This window comes from Astyanax mexicanus, chromosome 17, assembly GCF_023375975.1.
Source record: "Astyanax mexicanus isolate ESR-SI-001 chromosome 17, AstMex3_surface, whole genome shotgun sequence".
Lineage (NCBI taxonomy): Eukaryota > Metazoa > Chordata > Actinopteri > Characiformes > Acestrorhamphidae > Astyanax > Astyanax mexicanus.
In genome coordinates, this window is record NC_064424.1 from 4,793,439 (window position 1) to 4,821,437 (window position 27,999).

At 36.1% G+C, this 27,999-nt stretch overlaps 1 protein-coding gene and 1 long non-coding RNA gene across 2 annotated transcripts; both read right to left on the reverse strand.

The window, feature by feature from the left end:
* Positions 1–624: 624 nt before the first annotated feature.
* c6 (complement component 6) lies at positions 625–27,950 on the reverse strand. Its single transcript, XM_022675933.2, has 19 exons — positions 27,870–27,950; positions 27,593–27,766; positions 26,508–26,669; positions 25,222–25,378; positions 24,984–25,128; positions 21,928–22,075; positions 20,449–20,590; positions 18,888–19,082; positions 17,596–17,836; positions 17,366–17,488; positions 15,973–16,139; positions 14,829–15,054; positions 13,620–13,788; positions 12,750–12,867; positions 11,428–11,560; positions 7,573–7,767; positions 4,460–4,550; positions 3,355–3,608; positions 625–1,451 (listed from the first exon to the last, which is right to left on the reverse strand). Exons 3-19 carry the CDS (start codon positions 26,651–26,653, stop codon positions 1,276–1,278), a joined length of 2,826 nt encoding a protein of 941 aa, XP_022531654.2. The 5' UTR covers positions 26,654–26,669; positions 27,593–27,766; positions 27,870–27,950; the 3' UTR covers positions 625–1,275.
* On the reverse strand, positions 5,651–6,551 carry LOC125782419 (uncharacterized). The gene is made up of 2 exons (XR_007425091.1): positions 6,273–6,551; positions 5,651–5,770 (listed from the first exon to the last, which is right to left on the reverse strand). It is a non-coding gene; the product is annotated as an uncharacterized LOC125782419 (long non-coding RNA).
* Positions 27,951–27,999: the final 49 nt, after the last annotated feature.

The following is a 27,999-nucleotide window of genomic DNA, read 5'->3' on the forward strand; positions in this document are numbered from 1 at the left end:
TTTCTGCATTTGTTTTTTATGTGCAAAATAAAAATTTCCCTCCTGCTGTAAATAAACCTTTTACTAAATGTTTTATCACATGCTGACCAGTGTTTAACCTCACTCACAAGATAACACCTCACAACTTACATATAGGCATGGGTGATCCCAAGGTAACAGACTGTTCCCTAAGTTAACAACATACTGCTATCCCACGGGTTTTGGCATGCCAGTGTGTTTTGTTATAGTATATTACTTCAATATTATATTATATTATATTTATTATATGATATATTATATTTTAAAACATTATATATTATTAAAACATATTATTAATTTTACCAATCTTGGTCACAAAGTCCTGCCATAATTTAATATTTTTTTACAAAGCCTGATGGCGTATTAAACAAATACAAATTAATATAAATAATTTCTATTGTGATAATCTTACATTTATATTTTTTTACAGGCCAGATATTTAAAATTATACCATTTCTAATAGGTTTCATATATAGATTGCAAATGTATGAACATATTGTCACGCCTGGCGCAAAAAGCACTCCTATCTCTTCCACGCTCATCTCCAGTGTCTGGACTACAATACCCAGAATGCACCACTTACTGACGTCACAAAAGTCCCAAACCTGAAATTGATAAAATTTATTATCATGTAATTTAATACACAAATGTATAAATAATGAACCAAATAGAACTGGAAAACGTGGTTTACATGAACTAATATTCACGTTAATGAATCAATAAACCAGGGGACAATACTCAGCCCTGTTACTGGAACTCAATCCTGTTACTGGCATTCATTTTTGACAGGTAACAATCTTTGTAGTTTTTATTATTTTTTTTAAAATGACATAATCTTACTTTTGCAATTAGGTCAATGTACGAGAAACTATGCCTAATAATAAAATGTATTTTAAACTAATTTAAACTTCCTGGGGACAGAAATGGCACCGATTTGGGGGAATATGCCATATATATTGTTTTAAATCATTACTGAACATCAATAATACAATACTATCAGTACTATAATCAGTACCATTTTAGTCACTAAGACTTTGTCCAAATCATACTTTAATAGACCAAATAATCGTACGCCACAAACACATTTCACACATATATATGTAATTTAAGGTAATTTAAAGATCAAACAAACTGAAAACTATGCAATATATGCAATATATAGTAATACAGAGTTATGCATACAGTACAGAGTATCTGGAGGAGGTACTACATGTTTTAGATTAAACAGATTATTCTGATTTTAGAATATGAACAGAATTAAGAGCTTTCACATTCACTTTCATTCAGAATTTCAAACTTAAATCCGCCGCACTTCAGAGCACCCATACCACACAAACTCATTTTCTTCGTGCGCCGCAGCAAATGAAGATTCAGACAGTAGGTGTTCTCTTTGATCGGGCAGTCTCTGGCTGTAATACATCCACATGAAGAACCTGGAAAAGAGAAGCATAGAAATTGTTAAGAAATTTGATGGGATTTTTAAATACATTTGGTCGAGTATAAAAGTTACTTTTGAGCTTGGAAACAATCAGTCCAGAGTACCAGTCCTGGGTGCTCCTGAAACCTGTGGTCTGGGGTTCTCTTTAAACAGACTATGGTGTGGTTGGATTCACTGCAGGTTTGGAAGCTATCTGCTCCCTGTGCCACGTGTGGGGTCATGTAATTGATTCATTTTATAACCTGATGCTTCTGCTTATCCTGTTACTTCACTTTCCATCAGTATATCAGTAAACTGTAATAGGACTGGAGTGAGGGTTATCATTTTTTATTTTCACTTTTTATTTCCTGCTTGTGTCCACAATTTTGGAAAAAATTGCCTTTTTATGGCTCCTTTTAAAAATGGCCTGAAGAAGAAAGTCGTCACTGGAGTACTAAGCAACAGATGTTGAACAGATAGACCAAGGAAAACAACAGCAGTTGATTGCAGAAATATTGTGAGTTCTGTACCATAGAAAATGTTTTTTAAGCATTCGTTTTTTATGTGCAATATATTAATTTGCCTCCTGCTGTAAATAAACCTTTTAATAAATGTTTTATCACATGCTGGCCAGTGTTTAACTTTGCTCACAAGATAACACCTCCCAACTTACATATAGGCATGGGTGATCCCAAAGTAACAGACTGTCCCCTAAGTTAACAACATACTGCTATCCCACGAGTTTTCCCACAAGTTTTTATGGCTTTTTATAAAAATGACCTGAAGAAGAAAGTCGTCACTGGTGTACTAAGCAACAGATGTTGAACAGGTAGACCAAGGAAAACAACAGCAGTTGATTGCAGAAACATTGTGAGTTCTGTAAAGAAAAACCCTGAAACAACTGTTAGTGACAACTAATGATGTACATAATGTACAACGAAATCAGAATGTAAATAAAACTGTATGTGAATTTAAAGAGAGATGAAACCAAACTGCAGTAAAATAATGACCCAAAACCCACTGCAGCCTGGAAAAGCTTCACAGAAGAAGAATGCAGAAGGTAAATAATGTTAGTGGGCAGTGTTGGGCATGTTACTTTGAAAAAGTAATTAGTTATAGTTACTAGTTACTTCTCCAAAAAAGTAACTGAGTTAGTAACTGAGTTACTCCACTACAAAAGTAACTAGTAACCAGTAAAAGTAACTATTGCGTTACTTTACTTGCATACCTGTCAAGTTTCCCCACACCGACCCTTCTCTGTGCTCCGCAAAACCAGCAAGCTGATTGGCTGTTTCTCCTCAAAGGTAGGACTTTCTCCTTGAACTGGCACCATGATTGGCGTTAAGAGATTTAATAATCTCTAATACGGTCATAAATACTAATACGGGAGGGCCGCGGGAAAGAGGGGTAAAATACAGCAGTTTCCGGACCAAATCGGGAGACTTGACAGGTATGCGGCTAAAATAATGTGCAGTAACGGGGTGTCGGAAATGGTAACGGCGTTATAGTTACAGTCAGAGTAATTAGTTAGATTACTCCTTACTGAAAAATATTATTATTCAGCGCGGTTACTCTCATCACTGTTAGTGGGTCACAGATGTGATGCAGTTACTGCAAGGGATTTGCAACTTAAGATTATTTCTTATTAATTTGTTTATTTTTTACATAATTATGTTTATTTATTACAATACTCACCTTTTGCTCACAAGAGACAAAAGGTGCTATCCTCTGAACTGTGTATCAGATCCAGATACCTGGAAATGAAAGCTGAAATATTGAGCTTTTGTTTCATATTTTAATTATCTTTTAATGTCAAATAGCTGAAAAAAGGGATTGGTCTCCCTGTTTCAATACTTCTGGAGGGCACTGTATATGGTAGGTATATGGTAGGTATATGTTAATGATGAGAACAGGTGTACCTTCTGTCCTTTGATGGCAGACCTCCCACTCGTAACAGGTGTCTGAGCCGCAGGGCACGCGCACTGAGCTTATTTCGGACATGCTGGCTCTGAACTTGGCGTAGTCCAGTCTGGCCTCGCTCGTCTCACACGGCCCATCGTTCATGAAGTACAGCTTATCTCCATGGCAGCGCCCAGCGTGAAAAGCACAGAAGGACATCATCCTCATGCTGCCAGTTGCTGGGTCGAAAACGCAGAAATCTTCATTATATTTCCTGAAGGACACACACACACACACACAAACATTATTTTACACAGATCAAGCATAACATTGTGACCATTTTTCTGTGTATCCATCACCCATGTATCTGTTTCTCAGCATAATTTAATATCTACCACCTACTTTTACCCTGTTCTTCAATACTCAGAACCAACAGGATAGAAAACCACCGCAGGAATTCCAGGAATGTTCAAGATTTTAGGAGATGTAATGATATCTGTATAGATTTCTACCATATTAACATCCAAAACTTTTTTAATATTCATCATAATATTCATAATATTATCACATTATAAGATCTCAGCCTATACAGAAATCATACTCTCCATCATAGTCACTTTTTACCTTCAAATTTTATTTTATTTATTTATTTTTTATATATAATTTTATTTCAAATTGTTCCCATTTTTTCCCCAATTTACACGGCCAATTACCCAACCCACTCATTAGGACACAGGTGAAGTAAGCCACCGCTTCTTTTCGAGCTTTTCGAGCCGAGCAGCATCACAGCACACTTGGAGGAAAGCGCAGCGACTTAGTTCTGATACATCAGCTCACAGACGCCCTGTGCTGTGGACATCACCCTAGGAGTGATGTGGGGAAGAGCGCCATCTACCCACCCGGAGGGAGCAGGACCAATTTTGCTCCCTCTGAGCGCCGGCAGCTTGATGGCAAAGCTGCATGAGTGGAGGTTCAAACCTGCGACTATGTGTATTATGGAACATAGTGATTCTTTATGATCAGTGGAGCTGGAAAATGGATAATGGGTACAGAATGTAGGTGAAGAAGGTGGTCATAATGTTAATTTAAGCTAAGCTTTAAGCTACACCATGGTAATTGTCTTACCTGCAGTCCTCTCGAGGAATACAGACACATTTGGAGCCATCATGCTGCTGTCCTTTATCACATCTGCTGTCTTGTACAAAGAGCTGCACATCTGTTCAAACGCATATAAAAAAGATTTATTCCTTGCATAGACAATACTCATCAATTTACCAATACAATTTGATTTACAGTAAGACTAATGTCAGGTGCCATGACTTTTGCCATGTCCCATGAACTTTTTCCTCTGGACTCCAATTCCCAGCATGCACTCTGACCAGAACTCTCACTCACAACTGATCACGTGACGCTACTCTGTTCCCGCTCACTAGCTACTGATTGCACACACCTGTAGTAGCTAGTAAGGCAGTCTAAAATATAATAATTCTCCTATTGAGATTATTAAAGTATTATTATAAGAATTAATAACTTATTTCAAACCTAGTACTTGTTTTAAGTCATTTAATCTACTAAGTGTCCTGTTGACACATCGGCCATTGGGTCGGGTTCGGGCAGAAGATCTCTACTCCAGGTCCTCTGCTGGTGGCTGGTGTTACATGTCATTTTCTTACACTAGGATACATATAAGCTGCGGTCCAATCTGAAGGGAGCTGCCTAGGTAGTCATTGCCTTCAAAGGCAGCTCCCTCGTTCGGCAGCATTTTCACCCATAAGGGATCTTATAGGGCAGCGCGTTCGGGACACGCTCTGGAGTCAGCATACGTCATCACGTCTAGCGCGCTGTGCCCGTGAGCTTGTTTATAAATAACTAAAGTTAATGATCACTTACCTCGGGATAAATCTCAGTGCAGCGGCAGCTATTTCTCTTTTACTCATCCAAATATTACAGATATTTAAATATTCATGATTTACTTTAATTATACACTTTTCCTCACTTCATTCTCAGAGTATGGTCAGTTTTATGCATGCATTTATTTTATTTTTGATTAGATGCTTTGTAGAAATGCATGAGTAATGAAACCATAATATAATAAATATTTTGTATGAGCCAGAGCTAAATTATCAAACTAAGCTACGTTTCACACAATAGTACATTCATACACAGTCAGCTAATTTTTATTATATCTTTATCTTTTAGTTGCATAAAACACATGATTCATAAACTTTATTTTTTTTTTATTTACCCATACCCACTAGTTGAGATGTGATACTACAATAAGCATAGTGACAATAAACACACAGCAAGCAAAAATAATAATGTTAAGAGAGAAAACTTTATTACATTCAAAGAAAAAATATATATATTCATAAAGGGAGCTAACGCTGCCTCCAGCCGGTCTGACCAGCGTTCACCTTCCCCGGCCCACGTTCATCCCTGTGGAAAAAATAAATCTGAATTAGTAACAGCGGTTTATGGAGAACACGCTCATAATTCCACTATTTACACAATAAATCACTCAGTTACAGGTAACTCTAGTTATTCCCTCTAACAATTAAACTATTTACACATTAAATCACTGAATTACAGGTTATTCTACAGTGTTACACTATTTACACAGTAAATCACTTAGTTATACGTAACAGTAACTTAAAACAGTTAAAACTTTTTACACTGGACGGCCAGGGTGTCTTTGTTTCCTAGCGGGGGTTTCCTCAGCGCTGCAGCCGCGTTTGGTACTCTGTAAGTCGGCTAGATGCGTGTTAGCTTACCCGGTAAATTAGCGCGATAAGCTAACGGTAGCTTCCGCCGGTCAGGTCTTACATTAAATGAAGTACAGGCGAAAACAACGATGGAAAACAACTTAAAACAGTCTAAAATATGCTAGTTTGATAAACCCACGCAGCGGTGAGTGGAAATACAGGAGGGAATTACTTACATTTGTACAGAAACTCCCTCGCAGTGCCGGCTCCGTCCGCCATGTTTTTAAATCTGAGCGCTGGAACTCTGAGCTGGTTAAATGCATCATGGGATTGCCTTCGCCGTGAAGGATACATCTCACGCTGCCTTCAGAATCGGGGTAAAATAAGGCAGCTGCCCAGGTAGGCAGCACATGCCACCTTCCGAATGGGACAGTCCTTTTCTCGGGAGCGTGCCTATGCTGCCTGAAAATGCTGCCTAGTTGGGCAGCTCCCTTCAGATTGGACCGCAGCTATTAAGTCAGATTCCACCCTTTTTTTTGAACTGCTGCTGATGAAACATCACTAGGTAATATTACAGCCCACTCAGAGGAAAGCGCCAGATCTCCAGCTCTAATACATCAGCTAGCAGACACCTGTGCTGAACAACATCACACTGTGATAAGGGGAGAGCACCACCTACCCACCCAGAGAGATTATGTATTGTTCAATTCTGTTCTCTCTCACTCCAGCTGCTGATGCTCTGCAGGGGAGGATGCACAGGCAACCCTAGGCTGCAGCCTTAGGGTCCATGCACTTATTGAGCCCCACTGATTGGTCCCGTTTTTTTTTTTTAATTAGTTAATTTTCACCCAACCAGCCCGCCTCGCCTTACCACGCCTCATCTAGCTTCACGCTTCAGTCAAAGACCTTATTAATGATGAAAATTATGAGTTTTCAGTGTCAGTGTGTGAGTGGTGGCTCAGCTGTCGCGCTGTTTATCGAGTGCCTGTTTAAGCTACCTATAGACATACATCACTGTGCTGAAGACTCTCAGATGTTTACTCGCTCTTTCTCACTCACACACAGCTGATTTCCAGGTTGTTGAAGGTAGAATATGCTGCAACATAAGCATTTCTTTCCTTTTAAAGCTCTCAGTTAAATACAAAGCTCTCTTTAAAATATTCTATTTTAAAAATCATCTAATTATGATAAATCATGATTTTAATTAAGATTAAGTGATTGACGTCATTAATATAAATAGCATTATTACTATTTATTTATTTTTTCGTGTGTGTAGAAGTGTTTGGGAGGGGGGGGGGGCTTACAAAACGTAAAGCCTAGGGGCCACAATAACCTAAAATCACCACTGATGATCCTGGATTCAAACCAGTGATCCTCGGATCATAGTGGCAGCACCTTACTTAAAAAAACACATATATTTCTAACGGTACAGTATAACCTGGGTGCATGAATTTTCCCTAATTGAAGTACTGCCCATATTGTGTGAATGAGTGACTCTGAACGTGTCTCAGTCTGGAACGTGGACAGTAACAGTACCAGCATTGCAGTTGATGTTGGGAGGGATAGGTGGGTCCCAGGTGAGTGCACTGGTGCAGACGTAGTTGCGAGGTCCCTGCAGCTTCTTGCGAGTGTCTGCGCATCTCAGCGTGATATCGTGTCCGACGCTGTGCTCCTTTTTGTCTGGGGTTATGTTTATATCCTCTGGAACTGTAGGTCTGGAACATGTCTTTTCTGGTTGGAAATAAAAGGAAAACATCATCAAAATCTTTCTGAATATCCTGGAACTGCATAAGAAGCATCATGTATACTGCAAAAATGATAAAGTATTATTATTATTATAAGAATCAATCACTTATTGCAAACTTAGTACTTGATTTAGGTCATTTAATCTACTAAATGTCATATTGATACATCACACATACTTGTGTGGTTTATTCAATACACACACCTGAGCTCCTGTACCAGTAGATTAGCTTTTAAGCCTAACAAAAACCACCCAGCATGTTAGTTTTAACTGGAGCTTCATAACATAATTTACTTTCAATAGAAGCAACTGGACGTATGGATGTTTGGATGTATGTGAATGCTCTAAAATTTAGCTCCTTCAACCACAGACGCAGCTTCTCTTGTCTGAAAAGTTATATAGTTAGCTAAATGCTAACTCTACATCACTCTGACCTTTGTGTGTTGTGGATAAAAGCTAACAAGCTATGCTCTACACAGTTGTAAATGAGGTTAAATAGACTGTTGGAATAATGTGTTACTTTATGATCAGTGTCAAATAAAAAAAGGACACACTCTAATATTTGTTTTGACCGCCTTTATCTTTGATTGCTTGATGCATTCACTGTGGCATTGTTTCAATAAGCTTCCGCAACGTCACAAGATTTATTTCAATCCAGTGTTGCATTCATTTATTAATTTTTCACCAAGATCTTCCAGCAGCATTGATGATGGTAGAGTCTGACCACTGCACAAAGCAGCTCTTCTCCATCCAGCACATCCCAAAGATTCTCAGTGAGATTAAGATCTGGACTCTGTGGTGAACTCTCTCAATCCATGTGTGAAAATGATGATCTCATGCTCCCTGAACCCTGAACTCTTTCACAATTCCAGACCCATGGATTGTGACATTTTGAAATCATCTTGGAATATGGCCATGTGTATCATCAGGGAAGAAAAAAATGATCCATTAATGGAATAACCTGGTTTATATTCAGTATATTCAGGTAGTCAGCTGACCTCATTCTTTCAGCACATACTGTTGCTGAACCTAAACCTGCAGACCAACTGCAGCATTACCTTTGACTTCCTACAATGATGTCGTAGCATGTTTACCCTGATAGTTTCGTACCAATTCACACCTCTAGGCTTCAAATGAATGGCTGTATGGCCTTAATGAGTATCATGACGTTACAATTAAGAGTTTCATGCATTCATCTCAGGTGTGAATGAATTAGATGGGTTTACATTAACAGAAATATAAACATCAATCATTTAACTAATGAAGGATCGCACCACAAATCCAAGTCTAAGTTTCGACTTCTTACAACCAGTCAGGTCAAAGGTATCAACAACTGAGACCCTTCCAGACAATTTCATCTCTTGTTTAGTTGTTATTGCAGTATGATGACTGGCCATCTTTAACGTTACGAAGGAAAAGACACTGAATGATTTTTATTTATAAGACACTCCCGGTCATTTACCAGAATACATCACTTCATTGATAAATGTAAAAAACAGTAATTATCAGACTCGCTGATCACTAGTGATTGGATCAGCTGCCAGGTTCCAAAAGTTTTTAGTGAAATGGGAAAATCTGCTTTTAGCTACGGAGCACCAGAGCTGGAATTCACTACAGAAAACTCTAAAACTCACTAAAGCTCACTGGTGTCACTAAAACATTTTAAACATTTAATATCTAACCACCTTCAGACAGCCTGTACCTGTTTTACTCAATCTTATTTATTATTTTTAATTTTAATTGTATTTTTTTCTTTTAGTTTTTTATTTCCTTTTTTAGTTTTGTATTAAGGCTTTTTGACTTATTTTTATTTTCTTTTATTATTACTATTTTTTTATTATTGATTTAATTTTTTAAGTTCATTTTTTAATTTGTATTGGTACCACTTTAAAATAAGACTACCTTTATAAAGGGTTTATAAATAGTTTAAAATTAGTTTATTACTGGTACCTAATTAGGTTGTAAATGCCTTAAAAATCATTAATAATCAGTTATAACACATACGTAGAAAGGGCAAGAGTGACCTGTTGTTTGCCAAATAGTGAACCCACAGCCATCTATATAATATTGTTGCCCTTTCTACGTATGTGTTATAACTGATTATTAATGATTTTAAGGCATTTACAACCTAATTAGTAACCATTAATAAACTGATTGTAAACCATTTATAAACCCTTTATAAAGGTAGTCTTATTTTAAAGTGGTACCTTTGTATTTTTATTGTATTATGTAAAAGTTAGTTTTAGCTCATTTTAACTCATTTTTGTTGTATTAATCTTATTTTCTTTTGATCTTAATTTTCATCATTTTTTTTATTCTAATTGTATTGTTTTTGTTTGTATATTTTTATATTTGATTTAGTGATAATTTAAAATAATTAAATTAAGCTATTACGTTCTGTCATGTCAATCCCTGTTTCTGTAAATGCTCGGCTACATTGGAAATGAGGGTTGCCCTCAATGTACTTAATGTACATAATTGCAGTAGGAAATCGCACCATTGTTCTTCTTAAACCTTCTTTTTCTTCTTATTATTATTATTACTACATATATTTTATGTCTCGTTAACTCTGAACGTAATTTATGTTTAACATATCAACTCCAGGACCATTTGTTCTTTTTGAGAGTACTGTGAATAAGAATATCAGTTTAGTGATGCATCGCAATATTTAGATTTGCAATATAGATTCTAAAAAACACAATATTGATTTTTAATTATTTGTTTAGATATAAAAATGCAAAGCTTTTGCCCTGCACTATTTTTACCATATGTTTTTAAGACTCCAACATTGTGCCAAAAGTTTGTGGGCACAGTTTAGCACTGCTGAAATGCAATCACATTTTCTAGTTTTCTAGTTTTTATTGTTTAACTGCCATAAATACAGTACAAGTAAAACAGTAAAATGTTCCTGGTAGAGTCAACTGAAATTCAGGCTTTCAGTAAACAGCTGTGCTGAACTCATCAAGAGTTAATAACTTGAATTTCGTGTCTCTTAATAAAGTGTTTGAGAGCATCAGTTAAAGTAAAGTAGTGAAGAGGTAGAGTTACAGGTATACAGTGAATAGCTCTATTTAAATAATGTTCTGATCCAGATTATGAGAAGCAGGAACTACTTAACCTTAGTTAAGAAAAAAATATTTTAAGACAAATGAAGGGCAGTCAATTTATAAAGAAGAAATTCAAGAACTTTTAAAAGGTTTCTCAAGTGCAGTCACTGCAAAGAGCATCAAAAACATTATGATGATGGAACTGGCTCTCATCAGGACCGCCCCAGGAAAGGAAGAGCAAGACTTTCCACTGTTACGCAGGATAACTTCAGAAATAAAATGCTTCTTTACAGAGTATATATATATATATATATATATATATATATATATATATATATATATATATATATATATATATATATATAGGTTTGTTTAACACTGTTTTTAAGTTACTACATGATTCCTTATGTGTTCCTTCATAGTCTGATAGATCACTTCACTATTCATTTACTATGTAAACTGAATGAAACATTGAATTAGGAGATGTATGTAACTGTTGACTGGTACTGTAACTCTAAAACTACTTTAAAACTAAAATGTTTTGTTTTTATGTCATATAAATCTAAACATTTAGCCTTAATCTGATATTTATAGACATACTTATGCAGCGTCCCTTAGGCTCCTGCCAAGTGCCGCCCTGCAGACAGCGGATGAGCTGATAGCCCTCCATCTGGAATCCAGTGAAGCACACAAACTCCTCATGAGCTCCATAATCATACTGCCTCTGATTAATCTAAACAGGAGAGACAGAAAACACAGGATGAGGGTTAAGAACAAACATTGAGCAAAAAAGTAATATGGAAAAAAGACCCTGGTGAAAGAAATTTATACTTGAGAAATGTCTAAGTATGCTGTAAATATACTAACAGATTTATGTACTTAATTAAAATATATTAAAAGTACATTAATATTATGCTTTCATCAAATGTTTGAAAGTAAAATTTGATCATACTTTTAAAAAGTACAATATAGTGTATTTTAAATAAACAGACAACTATGAAGTACACTTTTAGTTTAATGTAATTGTATATATTTCTAAAATACTTATTTACAAATATACTTTTGTACATACATGTTTAGCAAAGTATGTTAAAAACAACTGTTACAGTAGTTAAATACTTAAAGTACAATGTATCATGCAACATTTTTAGAAAGTAAATTAAATGACTACATTGGTATATACTTTTTTATATATATTTAGGTATTACACTATATATATACACATATAATAGTAAAATGCATGTAAATGCTCTGTAATTATAATTAGGAAAATACAAATATAAGTAAATGACAGAATACAGTGTTAAACAAATGTCAAGTAAAGTAAATGTGTAACATGCTGAAAATTGTAGTGCAGTACCTTAAAATATATTTGTATACCCAACGAAGTATACTAGAAGTGTGCTACTTACAAAAGACAGGAAGTATATATTTGTACTGTAATGTAAATATATTTAACATCAATTCCTAATATACCTGGTGTATAATAGTGACAGCTGTAATACTCATTAAATGTATTATAATTTTAATGTAAGCATATTTACATACGTGAAGTAGTTTAAATGTTTAAATTGAGTTAATTACTTAAGTATATAGTTTAATTATAGTACGGTTAAGTACACTTAGCACAATTTAAGTAAGACTTTTGTACTATTTTTATATTGTTAAAGTATAATAAGTACAAAAGAGTTGTTATATTTTAGCACTCTTCAAATATACTGATTTATAATAATGTGGCTACAAGAACACTTTAGTGCACTATAGCATAATAATGCTTAGCATACTTTAATCTACTGTTTTCACTAAGAGAATGAAGAAATGAAGAAAAGTGCACAATTATGTGTTTTAGTGATTTTTCAGAACTTCTTAACGGGTGCATTAAATCTGCTCCAGTAGAAAGAAGAGAGAGTGAGATCACTGACTCTCAGGTAGCTGTTAGCCGGAGGCTTTGGTTTGGGACAGCCTGACGCTCCTGGAGGCAATTCACTCTCACTGTCGCCCTCGGTTACGAAGTCATCATCGTTAATGCACACATTCTGCCTGTGTAAAAACACAAAAAGTCATCAGCTGTTGGGTGGACATTTACTGTACTTTTCGAACTATAAGGCGCATTTAAAATCCCTTCATTTTCCAGAAAATAGTCAGTGTGCCTTATAATCCGGTGCTCTTTATGTATAAATTCTTTCAGTCAGGTATTGGGAGCAGTAAAGCATTATACAGGAGTTTCAGTTTAGTTCTCCAGCACCGAGACTCGAGACTGGACCAGTATTAGCCTTAGCCGCTACAGTGAATAAAAGTTCTTGAAATGTTTTGGATTGACTGACTGTCATTTCTTAAAGTCATATTTGTTTGAGTATATCTTGCTATAATCTGGATTAGAACATTACTCAAATATTCACTATTCACTGTCTACCTGTAACTCTACCTCTTCACTACTTTACTTTAACTGATGCTCTCAAACACTTTATTAAGAGACAAGAAATACAATTAATTAACTCTTGATGAGTTCAGCACAGCTGTTAACTGAAAGCCTGAATTCCAGGTGACTCTAATTCATAAAGCTGATAGATTGACAAGATGTGCAACACTGTCGTTTAAGGAAGATGTGCTTATAATTAAGACATTAGCTAAACTAATTTAATGATTCCTATATATTATATATTGCATTGCTTTGTGGGACACCGACTGTCTTTTTACGTTGCGTAAATGTATGATAATGACCGGACCAATAAATGCTCTAAAATCACATAATTTTTAAAACAACAGTTTTATAAGTTTCTGTTTAGACTCACTCTTGGAATATAGAGATGGTGCATTCCTCCTGCTGACGGTTCTCTCCCTCGCAGGATTTGCCTCCTCTCTGAGGAGCAGGGTTGCTGCAGGATCGAGTTCGGTATCTCTTTAAAGAAGAGTCACAGTCAGTCCATGAGCTCCAGCAGTTCCAGCGCCCATCCACTGCCTCTGAAGAAGAAGAGATAGAACACATCAGCAACATGTAACATTAGAGATCTCGGGGTGGGTTAGAACCATCTATCGCTGAGTGGTCTAGAGGTCTAAAGCTCTGCCACTATGATCGGAAAAGATTAATGGTTCGAATCCCGGTCATGCAGCTTGCCATCAGCTGCCAGAGTCCTGAGAGAGCATGATTATTCTTGTTCTTTCAGGGTGGGTACTGTAGATGGCGCTCTTTCTACTCATCACTCCTAGGGTGATGTTGAACAACACAAGGCTGCGTCTGTGAGCTGATTTATCAGAACCGAGTCGCTGCGCTTTCCTCCAATGCTACTCAGTAATGCTGCATCAGCACCAGTTTAAAAAGAGGCGGAGTCTTCACGAAACCTCACATGTATCAGAGGAGGCATGTGCTAGTCTTTGCCCTCCTTGTGTTGTAGCATTACAGTGTGCTCGGAGGAAAGGGCAGCAGCCCGGTTCTGATACATCAGCTCACAGATGCCTTGTACTGATCGATATCACCCTAGGAGTGATGAGGGGAAAGAGCTTCATCTACTGTAAACACTCAGAGAGAGCAAGGTCAATTGTGCTCTCTCAGGGCTCCGGCAGCTGATGGCAAGCTGCATGACCGGGATTTAAACCAGCGATCTCCCGATTACAGTGGCAGCACTTTAGACCACTGAACCACTCAGAGCCCCAGGGATGAAGTCACTTATGTTGTCAGTGGTTTAGACATTAATGAGTATGTGTTAAGTTATTTTGAGGACACAGTAAATTTACACATTAGACTATTTTAAACTGTAAATACCGAATATTAGTATTAGTATTTATGCATCTCTACTTAAATATCCCTACATCGAAACAGAAATTACATCCAATTAGGACCAATTAGCAATTCAGGAAGTCAGCGGTGATACACAATCCTATTAAAAACATTAAGATCTTTGATCCAGCAGGACTACATCATTACCACACACACACACACACACACACACACACACACACACACACACACACATACACACAAAACACCAAGTACATCCATCTACCTGAGGTGTAGTCCTTGGCTCGTTTCTCACAGTTGGACCCGTAAGTTCCAGTCTGACAGAGACACAAGCACTCCGTCCCGGACAGTACAGGCCGGCCGTTATTTGGACACGGGGCGCATTTACAGGAGTCGAAGGACGCCTGATACTCAGCCAGAGCCCTCGCCATGTGCCGCCTCTTCGTCACAGCGCAGGGAAAACCTCGCACCAGATCCACCAGAGGAGACAGCTGTGAGATACAGAGAGACAGTTAGCTTTAGCGTAAAAAAATTACTGTCCTGTAATTCTGTTCTCTAAAAAAACATGGCAAAATAAATCTAAATGTGTCATGTGATGTGGAATACAGAAATTACCTGAATTTTAACAGCTCTTCACTTTCAAAGGTATGGAAGCCCATTGTCTTGCTCATTATTTTGAGATGCTAAGTCATTATTTTGAGATGCTAATTCATTTTTTTTGAGATACTAAGTAGTTATTTAAAAAAAATAGTATTTTTGGAGATGCTAACTCATTATTTTGAGATGCTAAGTCATTATTTTGAGGTACAACATAGTATTTTGAGACACTAAGTGGATATTTTGACATAAAATTGTTATTTTGGGATACTAAGCCATTTTGTTAAGATACTAAGTCATTATTTAGAGATATTAAGTTGTTTTTTTTAAATAAAAAGTCATTATTTTGAGATGCTAAGTTGTTACTTAGTAGATACTTATTCATTATTTTGAGATTCTAAGTTGTTACTTAGTAGATACTTATTCATTATTTTGAGATTCTAAGTAATTATTTTTAAATTAATAATTGGTTATTTTGACATATAAAGTCGCTATTTTAGGATACTAAGTTGTTTTTTGACATACTAAGCCATTTTGTTAAGATACTAAGTCATTATTTAGAGTTGTTTTTTAAAATAAAAAGTCGTTATTTTGAGATGCTTAGTGCTTTTTTTGACACGATGATTTTAAGATATTAAGTTTTTTTTTTAGATACCAAGTTTTTTCATTATTTAGAGATACTACGTTCTGACAGTTTTTTTACACTTTAATCTAAAAGTACTAAACTTTTATGGAAAATTACACTTTTTAGTGGTTAACAGATTTTTTAAACAGTATAACTTAGAATGAATAGAATGAGTATGAGTTCTGACCTGGTAATTTATGACAGTTGGGTTGTCTATAGTAGATTTGATCCAGTCTTTGTACACAGTGCTGTCTGGAGGAGCTCCACTCTTCTCCCAGGCCAGAGCTGCAGCATATTCTGATCTTCCTCCCTTTACAGTGGAGAGAGATTTCTCAGACGTCTGCACAAACGATCCTGAAGCAGATACATAAGATAGAAATCTCACACATCGCTCTGAATTTAACATAATGAGTGTTTTTCTAATGAACTTTTTTCCTCTTAATTTAAAAATAGATATTCTACCTCAAAAACATAGATTGATTGAGAAGACAGGTATGCAAACTTTTGGCATTACAAAAGCACAGGCCTATAGGAAGTTTTACAGACAATTCAGATGGATTAGATGTAATAATAGGGGTGTAAAAAGCATTGTCACGTCATGTATTACAATGGAAAAATGTGATGATGGGCATTGTGGAACATATGATTCCATGTTCTGTTTATGAAATGTTATGCATTTGCATTGTTTGAACACCAGAGGTCGCAATCCCGCTAGTGCAGGGCAGAGAGCCAGTGGGCGTAAGCAAAGGGCGGAGGATATGTCAGTCATTTTTGACTGAAGCCAATCACACACAGATCCTCCATCCAAGCCAAGATTTCCAATAATGTAGTGAAGTTAAAAGTGAGATGTTTGAATTTAAGTAAAAAGTCACCATAAAATAGTAAATACTTCAGTAAATATACACAAAAACATATTTATTTAGAGTAATGAAGTATATTTAGACAATTATACTTTTAATTTTGATTAAAAGTAAATAAAAAAGTAATTACTATATTTTTCGCATTATAAGACGCACTTAAAATCCTTTTATTTTCCAAATAATCGACAGTATACCTTATAATCCGGTGCTCATTATGTATGAATATTATCAGTCAGGTGTTAAGGAGCAGTAAAGCTACTCTGCTGAAGTACAGAGTTATACAGGAGTTTCAGCTTAGTTCTCCAGCAGTATTAGCATTAGCCGTGAATGCTCTTTTGCCGTTCAGAGGTGAGTATTATCGGCATGTAGCCTGCTGCTAACCCCAGGCTAGCACTGCTGGAGCAGTATTAGCATTAGCTGCTAAATAGGCTAAGTGCTAGCTCTTTCGAGAGGTGAGTATTACTCAGGCTTTGTCAGTCTAGCACTGTCAGCGGCATTTACTAGCGCTAACTGCAGCTAACGCTAGCGGTTAGCCACTAATGCTAATGCTGCTGCACCCAGCCTTAGTGTAAATCTGGAAATCTAAGCTATTTTTTTTCAAAATATTGTTAGAAAATCAAGAATTGTATATACCGAATTGTAATTCGAATCGAATCGTGAGCAGAGTGCATCATGACACCCCTATACTATATAATAATTGTAATTTGAAGTTTTATTCACCCTGGTATGAGGTGGTCTTTTTGTTGGTTCCACATCTGTTGCTATTTGAGGATGTAGCGTAAACGAAGACGAAGAGGGAAAACTCTTCTTTTATGCAGTTTCTGGCCTCCTCTTCTGTCACACCTGAAAATCATAGATGTTCTTAATCAGCGCTGAAGATACGCCATTTACAACAGTTTTAACATCCACACTATGGTCAGTTTCTCCAATAACGCAGATCTTTTATATACCCTGAGTGGTGAGCGTTTCATGGTCATACTGATAAAGCAGATCATACTGTCCTCCCAGAGTCCCAGAGGCGAAATAATGCGTCCCAAACAGCTGAAAGATCTGCCTGTAGAGGGGGTAGTTATACTCCAGAGGAAGACTGTTGAGGAACTCCAGGAACGGAGCTGATAAATACAGGTCAGAGGATTTGGTTCTGAACGTTGCTGTGGCTATAACCTGGTGTGCCCTGAAATATCGAGAATCCTGCAAAGAGATATCAGAAAAAACAACTAACAAACAACTAAAAAATTTGCAATATATGACACATTTGACTCTTTACCAATGTGGTGTTTCCATATACTGTATGTTACCTATAGTGATATATTAATAGCTTATGCAAACTGTTAATATAATATACATGAAATGTACTTAATACAATTTGTATACATACATACAGCGCTGGGAAAAAATAAGAGATACGAGAAAATGATGAGTTTCTTTGATTTTACCAAATTAAAAACCTCTGGAATATAATCAAGAGGAAGATGGATGATCACAAGCCATCAAACCACCAAACTGAACTGCTTGAATAAAGTTATCCAAAAGCAGTGTGTAAGACTGGTGGAGGAGAACATGATGCCAAGATGCATGAAAACTGCGATTAAAAACCACCAGGGTTATTCCACAAAATATTGATTTCTGACATCTTAATATTTCATGAATATGAACTTGTTCTCTTTGCATTATTTGAGCTCTTTTTTGTTATTTCAGCCATTTCTCATTTTCTGCAAATAAATGCTCTAAATGACAATATTTTTATTAGAAATTTAGGAGAAATGTTGTCTGTAGTTTATAGAATAAAACAACAGTGTTCATTTTACTCACTTAAACATAAACCTATAAATAGCAAAATCAGATAAACTGAATCAGATACTGAAGTGGTCTCTTATTTGTTTTCCAGAGCTGTATATTCTAAATATAGCTTTAGGATTTATATGCATATGGTATTACTGTATGTGCGACATGAACCCTAACTGATGCAGGGAGTAGCTTCTCATTTGTTAATGAATTCTCATGTGGAAAGATTCATTCTGTGGTTGTATTCTGTATATTTGTATATTTTATTATTACTTATTTATTTTATTTTCAGCTTGAATTGGCTGCAGTTTACAGAAAAAAACTCACTTTGTTTTTATCTAAACATTATTGAACGCGATACTATATTAAAATATATACACAGTCAAAATAGACAAAGACAAAATATACAAATCTGGATATTACTCAGTTAATAACAAGAAAAAACAATGTTTCTTGCCTTTTTTTGAAATGATTTGATCTGTTCGCTGAAGGATCCGGAACCGTGAGACTGCTGTAAATTCCGGTAAAAGATGGGCACAGAAACGTCGTAACCTTGTTGCTGGTTGTATCCATGACTCGAGCTTGTTGAGCCCAGAGAGATCTGTTCAGTTTTCACTGGGGGGTTTTCTTTAATATCCTCAATTACCTCCACCTGCAGGATCAGAACCAAATAACACACCATGAATAAATCCATTTCACACTTATAATTACACAATAAATAGGTACCATTTTAAAAGAAGACTACCCTTATGAGAGGCTTGCAATTGGCTTACTAATGTGTTGACTAATGTAATTAATGTTATTAATATCAGTCAGTCAGTATTAAACTTGTCATATTAACATAGCTGTTAATAATTTTGATCACTTACAGTACCAGTTAAAATTTTTCAAAATATTCTGCATTGTAGATTAATATTAACATCATCCAAACTACTAAGAAACATGTATTTAAGATTCTTCAAAGTAGCCCCTCTATGAGGTAGAGTCACGTGGAATTCAGGCTTTCAGTTAACAGCTGTGCTGAACTCATCAAGAGTTAATTACTTGAATTTCTTGTCTCTTAATAAAGTGTTTGAGAGCATCAGTTGTAAAGTAGTGAAGAGGTAGAGTTACAGGTATACAGTGAATAGCGAACATTTGAGTGATGTTCTAATCCAGATTATGAGAAGCAAGAACTACTCAACTAAATAAAGAATTAAAAAACAATTTAATAAATGAAGGTCAGTCAATCTGAAACATTTTAAGAACTTTTGAAAGTATTCTCAAGTGCAGCCACTAAAACACCATCAAAAACGGTAGGATGATAAAACTGGCACTCATCAGGACTGCTCCAGGAAAGGAAGAGCAAGAGTTTCCTCTGTTGTACAGAGTTACCAGCCTCAGAAACCACAAGTTAACAGCTCCCAGATAAGAGCATCTAAATGCTTCTTCACAGAGTATTTTGGTTTATTAAATAATTTTAAGAGACTACATGATTCCTTATGTAGGAAAAATAAATATATATATATATAAAAAACTACAAACTTTTTCAAGGTAAATAATATAAATGTCTTTATAGTTACTGATTAAATAATTAACATTAATAATTAATTGGTATAACTGATTAATAAATATGTTAATATGACAGATATGTTAATGCTGATAGATGGAAAAGACAATGTAAGATAAATGTTAAAAAAAATATTTAGCTAATTTTCAGTTATCCTCTATTTATGACTTTTAACTTCTATCTAATTTTTAAGCTATTTACAACTTAAATATTAACATAAGTAAACAAGTTTATGAACTATTTACTATCTTTCATAAGGGAAGTCTCATTTTATTTAAAGTGACACACAACAATTATAATAAAATATATTATATTTTACACCAAATATTAATTTTAGTCACTTTCAGTCACACTTAAAAGACCTTTAGAAACTCTGCCGCTGTTATTATCAGTTGTATTGCCATGTTAAAGCTACACAAGAGTATTTAAGCTATTTAAGATTCTTATTTATAATTTTATAAGAATATACGTTGATCTCATAGTTCTCGATGTTGGCTGGTCTTCTGAAGAATATCCTCCTGTTTGATTTGCTGCGGTTTAGATTGCATTCGTCCCCCATGAAGGAATTGTCCAGAACTGCGCCCCTCATCTGCTCTGCAGCCGCATCAAATCTGCAACACATTCCACAGCACTGATTTTTTCACAATTAATCGCCCTTAAATGTCATTATTAACCCCTTTTTCTTTTTCTTAAGACAAGTGTTTATTTAAATGTATTTAAATGTAAAGAAAAGATTCAGTGTTAGCTTGGCAAAATTCAATTATATTTATATTAATTTTGCTTAAAAATAGCCTAAAAATAATTGTAGTAATGTAAAAAGATTAATAGAAATATTGCCCATTTTTTTCTTCTTCTCAAGGTGTGAATGTTATGTTAATAATGTGTCATGTTTACTCCCATTTCTCTCACACCTCCAGACTACGATACCCAGTATGCACCACACACTCACTTCACTTTGTTAATTACCAGAAGGTCAATCACCTGAATATTGAGTTCACCTGTTACTTCACTTACTCCTTACAGAGTATTGACAGATTTATCCTCTTACAAAGCGTTTTACATTGCCTGTATGTACTCTCTCCTTTCCGAGAGATTGAATAATCATATTGTATAAATCCAAACAGATTTCTGTGAGTAATCACAATTAAAATAATGATTTAAAAAAATGATGCTAGTATTTCCTTGTATTTTGGGGAGGAGGGCAAACTTATTGTAGTTCCATATTCCACCTTCAAAAACTTTGATAGGAAACCTGCAATCAGCCCTGTGTGTGTGTTTGTGTACATATATCCAGAGGTGGAAAGTAACGAATTACATTTATTCACGTTACTGTAATTGAGTAGATTTTATGAGTAATTTGTCATTTTTAAAGTAGTTTTTAAAATAGGTCATTTTACTTTTACTTAAGTAGATTTTGACACAAGTAATTTACTTCGCTACATACATCAAACTCCCGTATGATTTCATGTTTTTTTAATGATAATTCCTTTTTTATTAAAAAAACATGTAAATAGCAGTTAAAGAATAGCAATGGTAGGGTAAAGAAATAACAATGAAATGAACCTGTAAAACTATAAAAATATGGTTTAGTCACCTATATGACCATACATTTTTGACAGTAAAGAAAAAACCTATGCCACTTGTTCTTGAAAATGTACTTTTTTACTTTTACTCGAGTAGATTTTTAGATGGGTACTTTTACTTTTACTTGAGTAGAATTTTAGCAAAGTAAAGGTAATTTTACTTTATTACAATTTTTCAGCACTTTTTCCACCTCTGCATATACTAATATATGAGCATAAATAAAATGTAATAGCTTCTGAACTGAACTGAATTTTTCAAAGATTAATGCATTAAAGTTTTCAGATTAACACATGCATTCATGTTGACAGCACTAGTTAATAGTTTTGGATTTTTTATAAAGTGATTATTTGTAACTGATTTTTACCCGTTTCCAATCAGATCAGCTCCAGGAAGTCCAGCATACTGTCTGTCCGTCGCACACACTCGCTTAATATTACCACAGTTCTTCTCGTCAGAGTTATCCAAGCAGTCGTTCTGACCATTGCACTCAAGAACAGCTTTAATACACCTGCCTACAGACAAAAACAACATATACAACTAGAAAAGGCAAAGTTCGTGAACGAACTTTAAGTTGGCTTGGAAAAGTACGCTAATAACGTTGAAAAGTTAAAATGGTTGCTAAGTGGTTACTAGGCAGTTGCTAACGTTTTCCAGGTGGTTGCTTAGGTGTTGCTAAGCAGTTGCTAGGCAGTTGCTAACGTAATCCACATGGTTGCTAAGTGGTTGCTAGGTGGTTGCAAAGCAGTTGCTAACGTTTTCCAAGTGGTGGCTAAAGTGTAGCTAACTGGTTGCTAGGCAGTTGCTATCATTTCTAAAGTGGTTGCTAAGCAGTTGCTAGGCAGATGCTAACATATTCCACATGGTTGCTAAATGGTTGCTAGGCAGTTGCTAACATTTTCCAGGTGGTTGACAAGATGTTGTTAAGTGGTTGCTAGGCAGTTGCTATAATTTCTAAAGTGGTTGCTAGGCAGTTGCTAACATTTTCCTAGTGGTTGCTAAGGTGTTGCTAAGTGGTTGCTAGGCAGTTGCTATCATTACTGAAGTGGTTGCTAAGAGGTTGCTAGGCAGTTGCTAACGTTTTCCTAGTGGTTGCTAAGGTGTTGCTAAGTGGTTGCTAGGCAGTTGCTATCGTTTCTAAAGTGGTTGCTAAGTGGTTGCTAGGCCGTTGCTATCGTTTTCCTAGCGGTTGCTAAGTGGTGGCTAAGTGGTTGCTAGGCAGTTGCTGTCGTTTCTAAAGTGGTTGCTAAGCTGTTGCTAGGCAGTGTCTAATGTTTTTCTGGTGGTTGCTAAGGTGTTGCTAACTGGTTGCTAGGCAGTTGCTAACGTTTTCCAGGTGGTTGCTAAGGTGTTGCTAAGCGGTTGCTAGGCAGTTGTGATCATTTCTAAAGTGGTTACTAAGCGGTTGCTAGGCAGTTGTTAACGTTTTCCAGGTGGTTGCTAAGGTGTTGCTAAGCGGTTGCTAGGCAATTGCTAACGTATTCCACATGGTTGCTAAGCAGTTGCTAACGTTTTCCAAGTGGTGGCTAAAGTGTAGCTAACTGGTTGCTAGGCAGTTGCTATCATTTCTAAAGTGGTTGCTAAGCAGTTGCTAGGCAGTTGCTAACATATTCCACATGGTTGCTAAGTGGTTGCTAGGCAGTTGCTAACATTTTCCAGGTGGTTGCTAAGATGTTGTTAAGTGGTTGCTAGGCAGTTGCTATAATTTCTAAAGTGGTTGCTAGGCAGTTGCTAACATTTTCCTAGTGGTTGCTAAGGTGTTGCTAAGTGGTTGCTAGGCAGTTGCTATCATTACTAAAATGGTTGCTAAGTGGTTGCTAGGCAGTTGCTAAGGTTTTCCTGGTGGTTGCTAAGGTGTTGCTAAGTGGTTGCTAGGCAGTTGCTATCGTTTCTAAAGTGGTTGCTAAGTGTTTGCTAGGCCGTTGCTATTGTTTCTAAAGTGGTTGCTAAGCAGTTGCTAGGCAGTTGCTAACATATTCCACATGGTTGCTAAGTGGTTGCTAGGCAGTTGCTAACATTTTCCAGGTGGTTGCTAAGATGTTGTTAAGTGGTTGCTAGGCAGTTGCTATGATTTCTAAAGTGGTTGCTAGGCAGTTGCTAACATTTTCCTAGTGGTTGCTAAGGTGTTGCTAAGTGGTTGCTAGGCAGTTGCTATCATTACTAAAATGGTTGCTAAGTGGTTGCTAGGCAGTTGCTAAGGTTTTCCTGGTGGTTGCTAAGGTGTTGCTAAGTGGTTGCTAGGCAGTTGCTATCGTTTCTAAAGTGGTTGCTAAGTGTTTGCTAGGCCGTTGCTATTGTTTCTAAAGTGGTTGCTAAGCAGTTGCTAGGCAGTTGCTAACATATTCCACATGGTTGCTAAGTGGTTGCTAGGCAGTTGCTAACATTTTCCAGGTGGTTGCTAAGATGTTGTTAAGTGGTTGCTAGGCAGTTGCTATAATTTCTAAAGTGGTTGCTAGGCAGTTGCTAACATTTTCCTAGTGGTTGCTAAGGTGTTGCTAAGTGGTTGCTAGGCAGTTGCTATCATTACTAAAATGGTTGCTAAGTGGTTGCTAGGCAGTTGCTAAGGTTTTCCTGGTGGTTGCTAAGGTGTTGCTAAGTGGTTGCTAGGCAGTTGCTATCGTTTCTAAAGTGGTTGCTAAGTGTTTGCTAGGCCGTTGCTATTGTTTCTAAAGTGGTTGCTAAGCAGTTGCTAGGCAGTTGCTAACATATTCCACATGGTTGCTAAGTGGTTGCTAGGCAGTTGCTAACATTTTCCAGGTGGTTGCTAAGATGTTGTTAAGTGGTTGCTAGGCAGTTGCTATAATTTCTAAAGTGGTTGCTAGGCAGTTTCTAACGTTTTCCTAGTGGTTGCTAAGGTGTTGCTAAGTGGTTGCTAGGCAGTTGCTATCATTACTAATGTGGTTGCTAAGTGGTTGCTAGGCAGTTGACAATTTGAAGAAAAACATCTGCCAGTTTCTAATCATGTCAAAAAGTTGAAATGCTGCACAAACTTGAGATATTAAATGGAAATTGTTGCAACCACCAAGATAAAACAATAAAAAAGATTTTAAAAAATAATAAAAAGATAAAAAGACAAAAAAGGATAAGGAGAAAAAAGTAAAAAGATAAATCGATTTTATAAATAGATAAAAAGACAAACAGACAAAAAGCTAAAAAAAATAAAAAAAATAAAAATTAAAAATAAAAATATCAAAAGACAAAAAAAAAAAAGATAAAAAAATACAAAAAGATAAAAAAGGATAAGGAGGAAAAAAAAGACAAAAATATGAAAAGATGAATAGACAAAAAGACAAATAGATAAAAAGAGAAAGAGAACAAAATATAAAAATATAAAAAAATAAAAAGATAAAAAGACAAAAAAGACAAAAAAGGCATAAAAATAAAAAGATAAAGAAAAAATATATATAAAAATAAAAGAAGTACCGTTGTCACAGGTGAACTTGTCCTTGCAGTTAACTGCTTCAATCTGGCATTTCTTGGCTGGGTGGCACGGCCGGTCCTCCATCAGAGACTGGGTGCAGTCCTGCCCCCCGAACTGAGCCGGCGTCAGGACTGACCTGACCCTGAACTAACAGAGACGGTAAATTAATAACTGAAGATTTGAGGATTTATCACTGTAAATAAAACAGATAAAGAGGAAACAGGAGTTTTTTTTACTTACCATTTTTTTGGCACACGGTGAGCACTCGGACCACGGCCCGAAGTCCGTTAGCTGGCAGTTTATTGGACATTCCTCAACAGCGCACATCCTGCTCTCGTGTGTCTTACACAGAGTCGCACAGTTATTTTTTTTCCAGTGATCGTCATATCGCACATTCCTAAAAAATAAGAATAATAAAAGTTAGGGTAAATGTTGGACAAGCCTCAGCCAAAATGTGGCTGATTGGTGATCGATCATATATTAATAATGACAGAAAGATACACATGATAATAAGCTTCTTAATGCTTTATATACACACAGGAATGGATCAAACATAAAATCTGAGCAATTTGCTTACAGTAATAATATTATTATTATTATTAATAATTAATTGGATTGATTGGTCTGGGTCGAGTTAGGCAGTGTTAAGGTCTACCAACAGCCAACAAAAACCCAAAAATCAGTGTCTCTGAAAATTAGAATATTATATAAGACCAGTTGTTACTTTCGGCAGTGTGGGCAGTGTGCCAAATCCTGCTGGAAAATGAAATCCGCATCTCCATAAAAGTTGTCAGCAGAGGGAAGCATGAAGTGCTTGATATTAGATTTCTGTAAAGCTGCTTTCTGACATAGAAGTAGTGATATATGAAATTTAAATATCATTATTTCAGTAATTCAGTTCAAAATGTGAAACTTATATATTATATAGATGTAATAAACACAGAGTGATTTATTTTGAGTGTTTATTTTTTCATTGTTGATGATTATGGCTTACAGCCAATGAAACCCCAAAAATCACAAGTCTTTTAGAAATGTAGAAAATGATATAAGACCAATTGGTACTTTTGGCAGTGTGGGCAGTGTGCCAAGTCCTGCTGGAAAATGAAATCCACATCTCCATAAAAGTTGTCAGTAGCAGAGTGAAACATGAAGTGCTGTAAGATTTTGTCGGAAAACAAAACTGCACTGACTTTAGACTTGATAATAAAACACAGTGGATCAACATCAGCAGATGACATGTCTCTCCAAACCATCACTGATTGGTGGAAACTTCACACTAGACCTCGAGCAGTTTGGACAGTGTGTCTCTCCACTCTTCCTCCAGACTCTGATCCCTTAATTTACAAATTAAATGTAAAATGTACTGATGATCAGTGATGGTTTGTTTGGAGAGACATGTCATCTGCTGGTGTTGATCCACTGTGTTTTATTAAGTCCAAAGTCACTTTTTTGAGGTGCACTAGTATTCAATGCCTGTAACTGAAGGGTAGTCTCTTGTTGCACATATTTAGCATGTAATTAATTACCTTGAACGTTGTTGGGACCCCTGACCACAAGTTTTGGTGCAGAAAGTCCATGAGCTCCATGGGTAATGATCACAAAAGCAGCCTGAAGTGACTGAGACTAAAGCCAAGATGAAGAGCAAAATGGGACAGAAGCTGGAGTGATCCATAGAGAGGCAGTACTCGCTGTACACAGACGAAAGACAAGAGTGTGAGAGTTTGTATAACATTAACTACAGGTTAGCAATCTTCCCTTTAAAATAGAAACTGTCCCAATGATTTTCTCAAGTGTACAGGATTAATTTTGCTTTATGAGGTAGAGTCACCTGGAATTCAGTTCTTTCAGTTAACAGCTGTGCTGAACTCATCAAGAGTTAATTACTTGAATTTCTTGTCTCTTAATAAAGTGTTTGAGAGCATCAGTTAAAGTAAAGTAGTGAAGAGGTAGAGTTACAGGTAGACAGTGAATAGTGAACATTTGAGTAATGTTCTAATCCAGATTATGAGAAGCAAGAAGTACTCAACTAAATAAAGAAAAAAAATCCTATAGGCAAAAAAGAAGTATGGATACTACCAAACTGTAGTTAGGTATATACAGCTCTGGAAAAAAAATAAGAGACCACTAAAAAATTATGAGTTTCTTTGATTTCACCAAATTGAAAACCTCTGGAATATAATCAAGAGGAAGATGGATGATCACAAGCCATCAAACCAAGCTGAACTGCTTGATTTTTGAACCAGGAGTAAAGCAGCATAAAGTTATTCAAAAGCAGTGTGTAAGACTGGTGGAGGAGAACATGATGCCAAGATGCATAAAAAAACTGTGATTAAAAACCAGGGTTATTCCACCAAATATTGATTATTTCTGAACTCTTAAAACTTGAATATGAAAATCTTTTTCGTTATTTCAGCCATTTCTCATTTTCTGCAAATAAATGCTCTAAATGACAATATTTTTATTTGCAATTTGGGAGAAATGTTGGATGTAGTTTATGGAATAAACCAAAAATGTTAATTTTACTCAAACATAAACCTATAAATAGCAAAATCAGAGCCACTAAAACTACCTTAACCACAAAATTGTGATAGATTTACATCCAGTGACTCACCAATCTGTGCAGATCACAACACAATTCCTCCAGTGAGCTCAGCAAACCCAGATACAAGGTCTAGATACACCCAGTATTATTACTCTCTGGTCTTTTCTCCAGCATCCCTCCAGGCAGAACCTCATCCAGAAGTGAACGTGATTGGAGCGTGCACTCGTTTTATGGGAACAGCATCTGTGTGTATATATATATACTCTTAAACAACAACCAGACGCAGCAGCCAAGAGTCAAAGTGTCATTTTACACAAGTTAATTAGGTCTTTTTCAACCCTCTCACCCTTATCTCTCTTCCCCTCATCCATCAGCTCTGTCTTACAGCTTCCAGTAAATCCAGCAGCTGGAACTTCTCCTCATGTTTCTTCTCCGGCTAATCTCTGACATCTGACCTCAGTTTGGAAAAGGAGTAA

Excerpts from the sequence above, each read along its gene's own strand:
- c6 (XM_022675933.2), bottom strand. The coding sequence starts at position 26,653 with ATGGATCACTCCAGCTTCTGTCCCATTTTGCTCTTCATCTTGGCTTTA. Across the intron at positions 19,083-20,448 it reads TCGAGAACTATGAGATCAAC|GTGGAGGTAATTGAGGATAT; the intron begins GTATATTCTTAT and ends CTGATCCTGCAG. Across the intron at positions 15,055-15,972 it reads CAACTGTCATAAATTACCAG|CTGTCTCCTCTGGTGGATCT; the intron begins GTCAGAACTCAT and ends TGTATCTCACAG.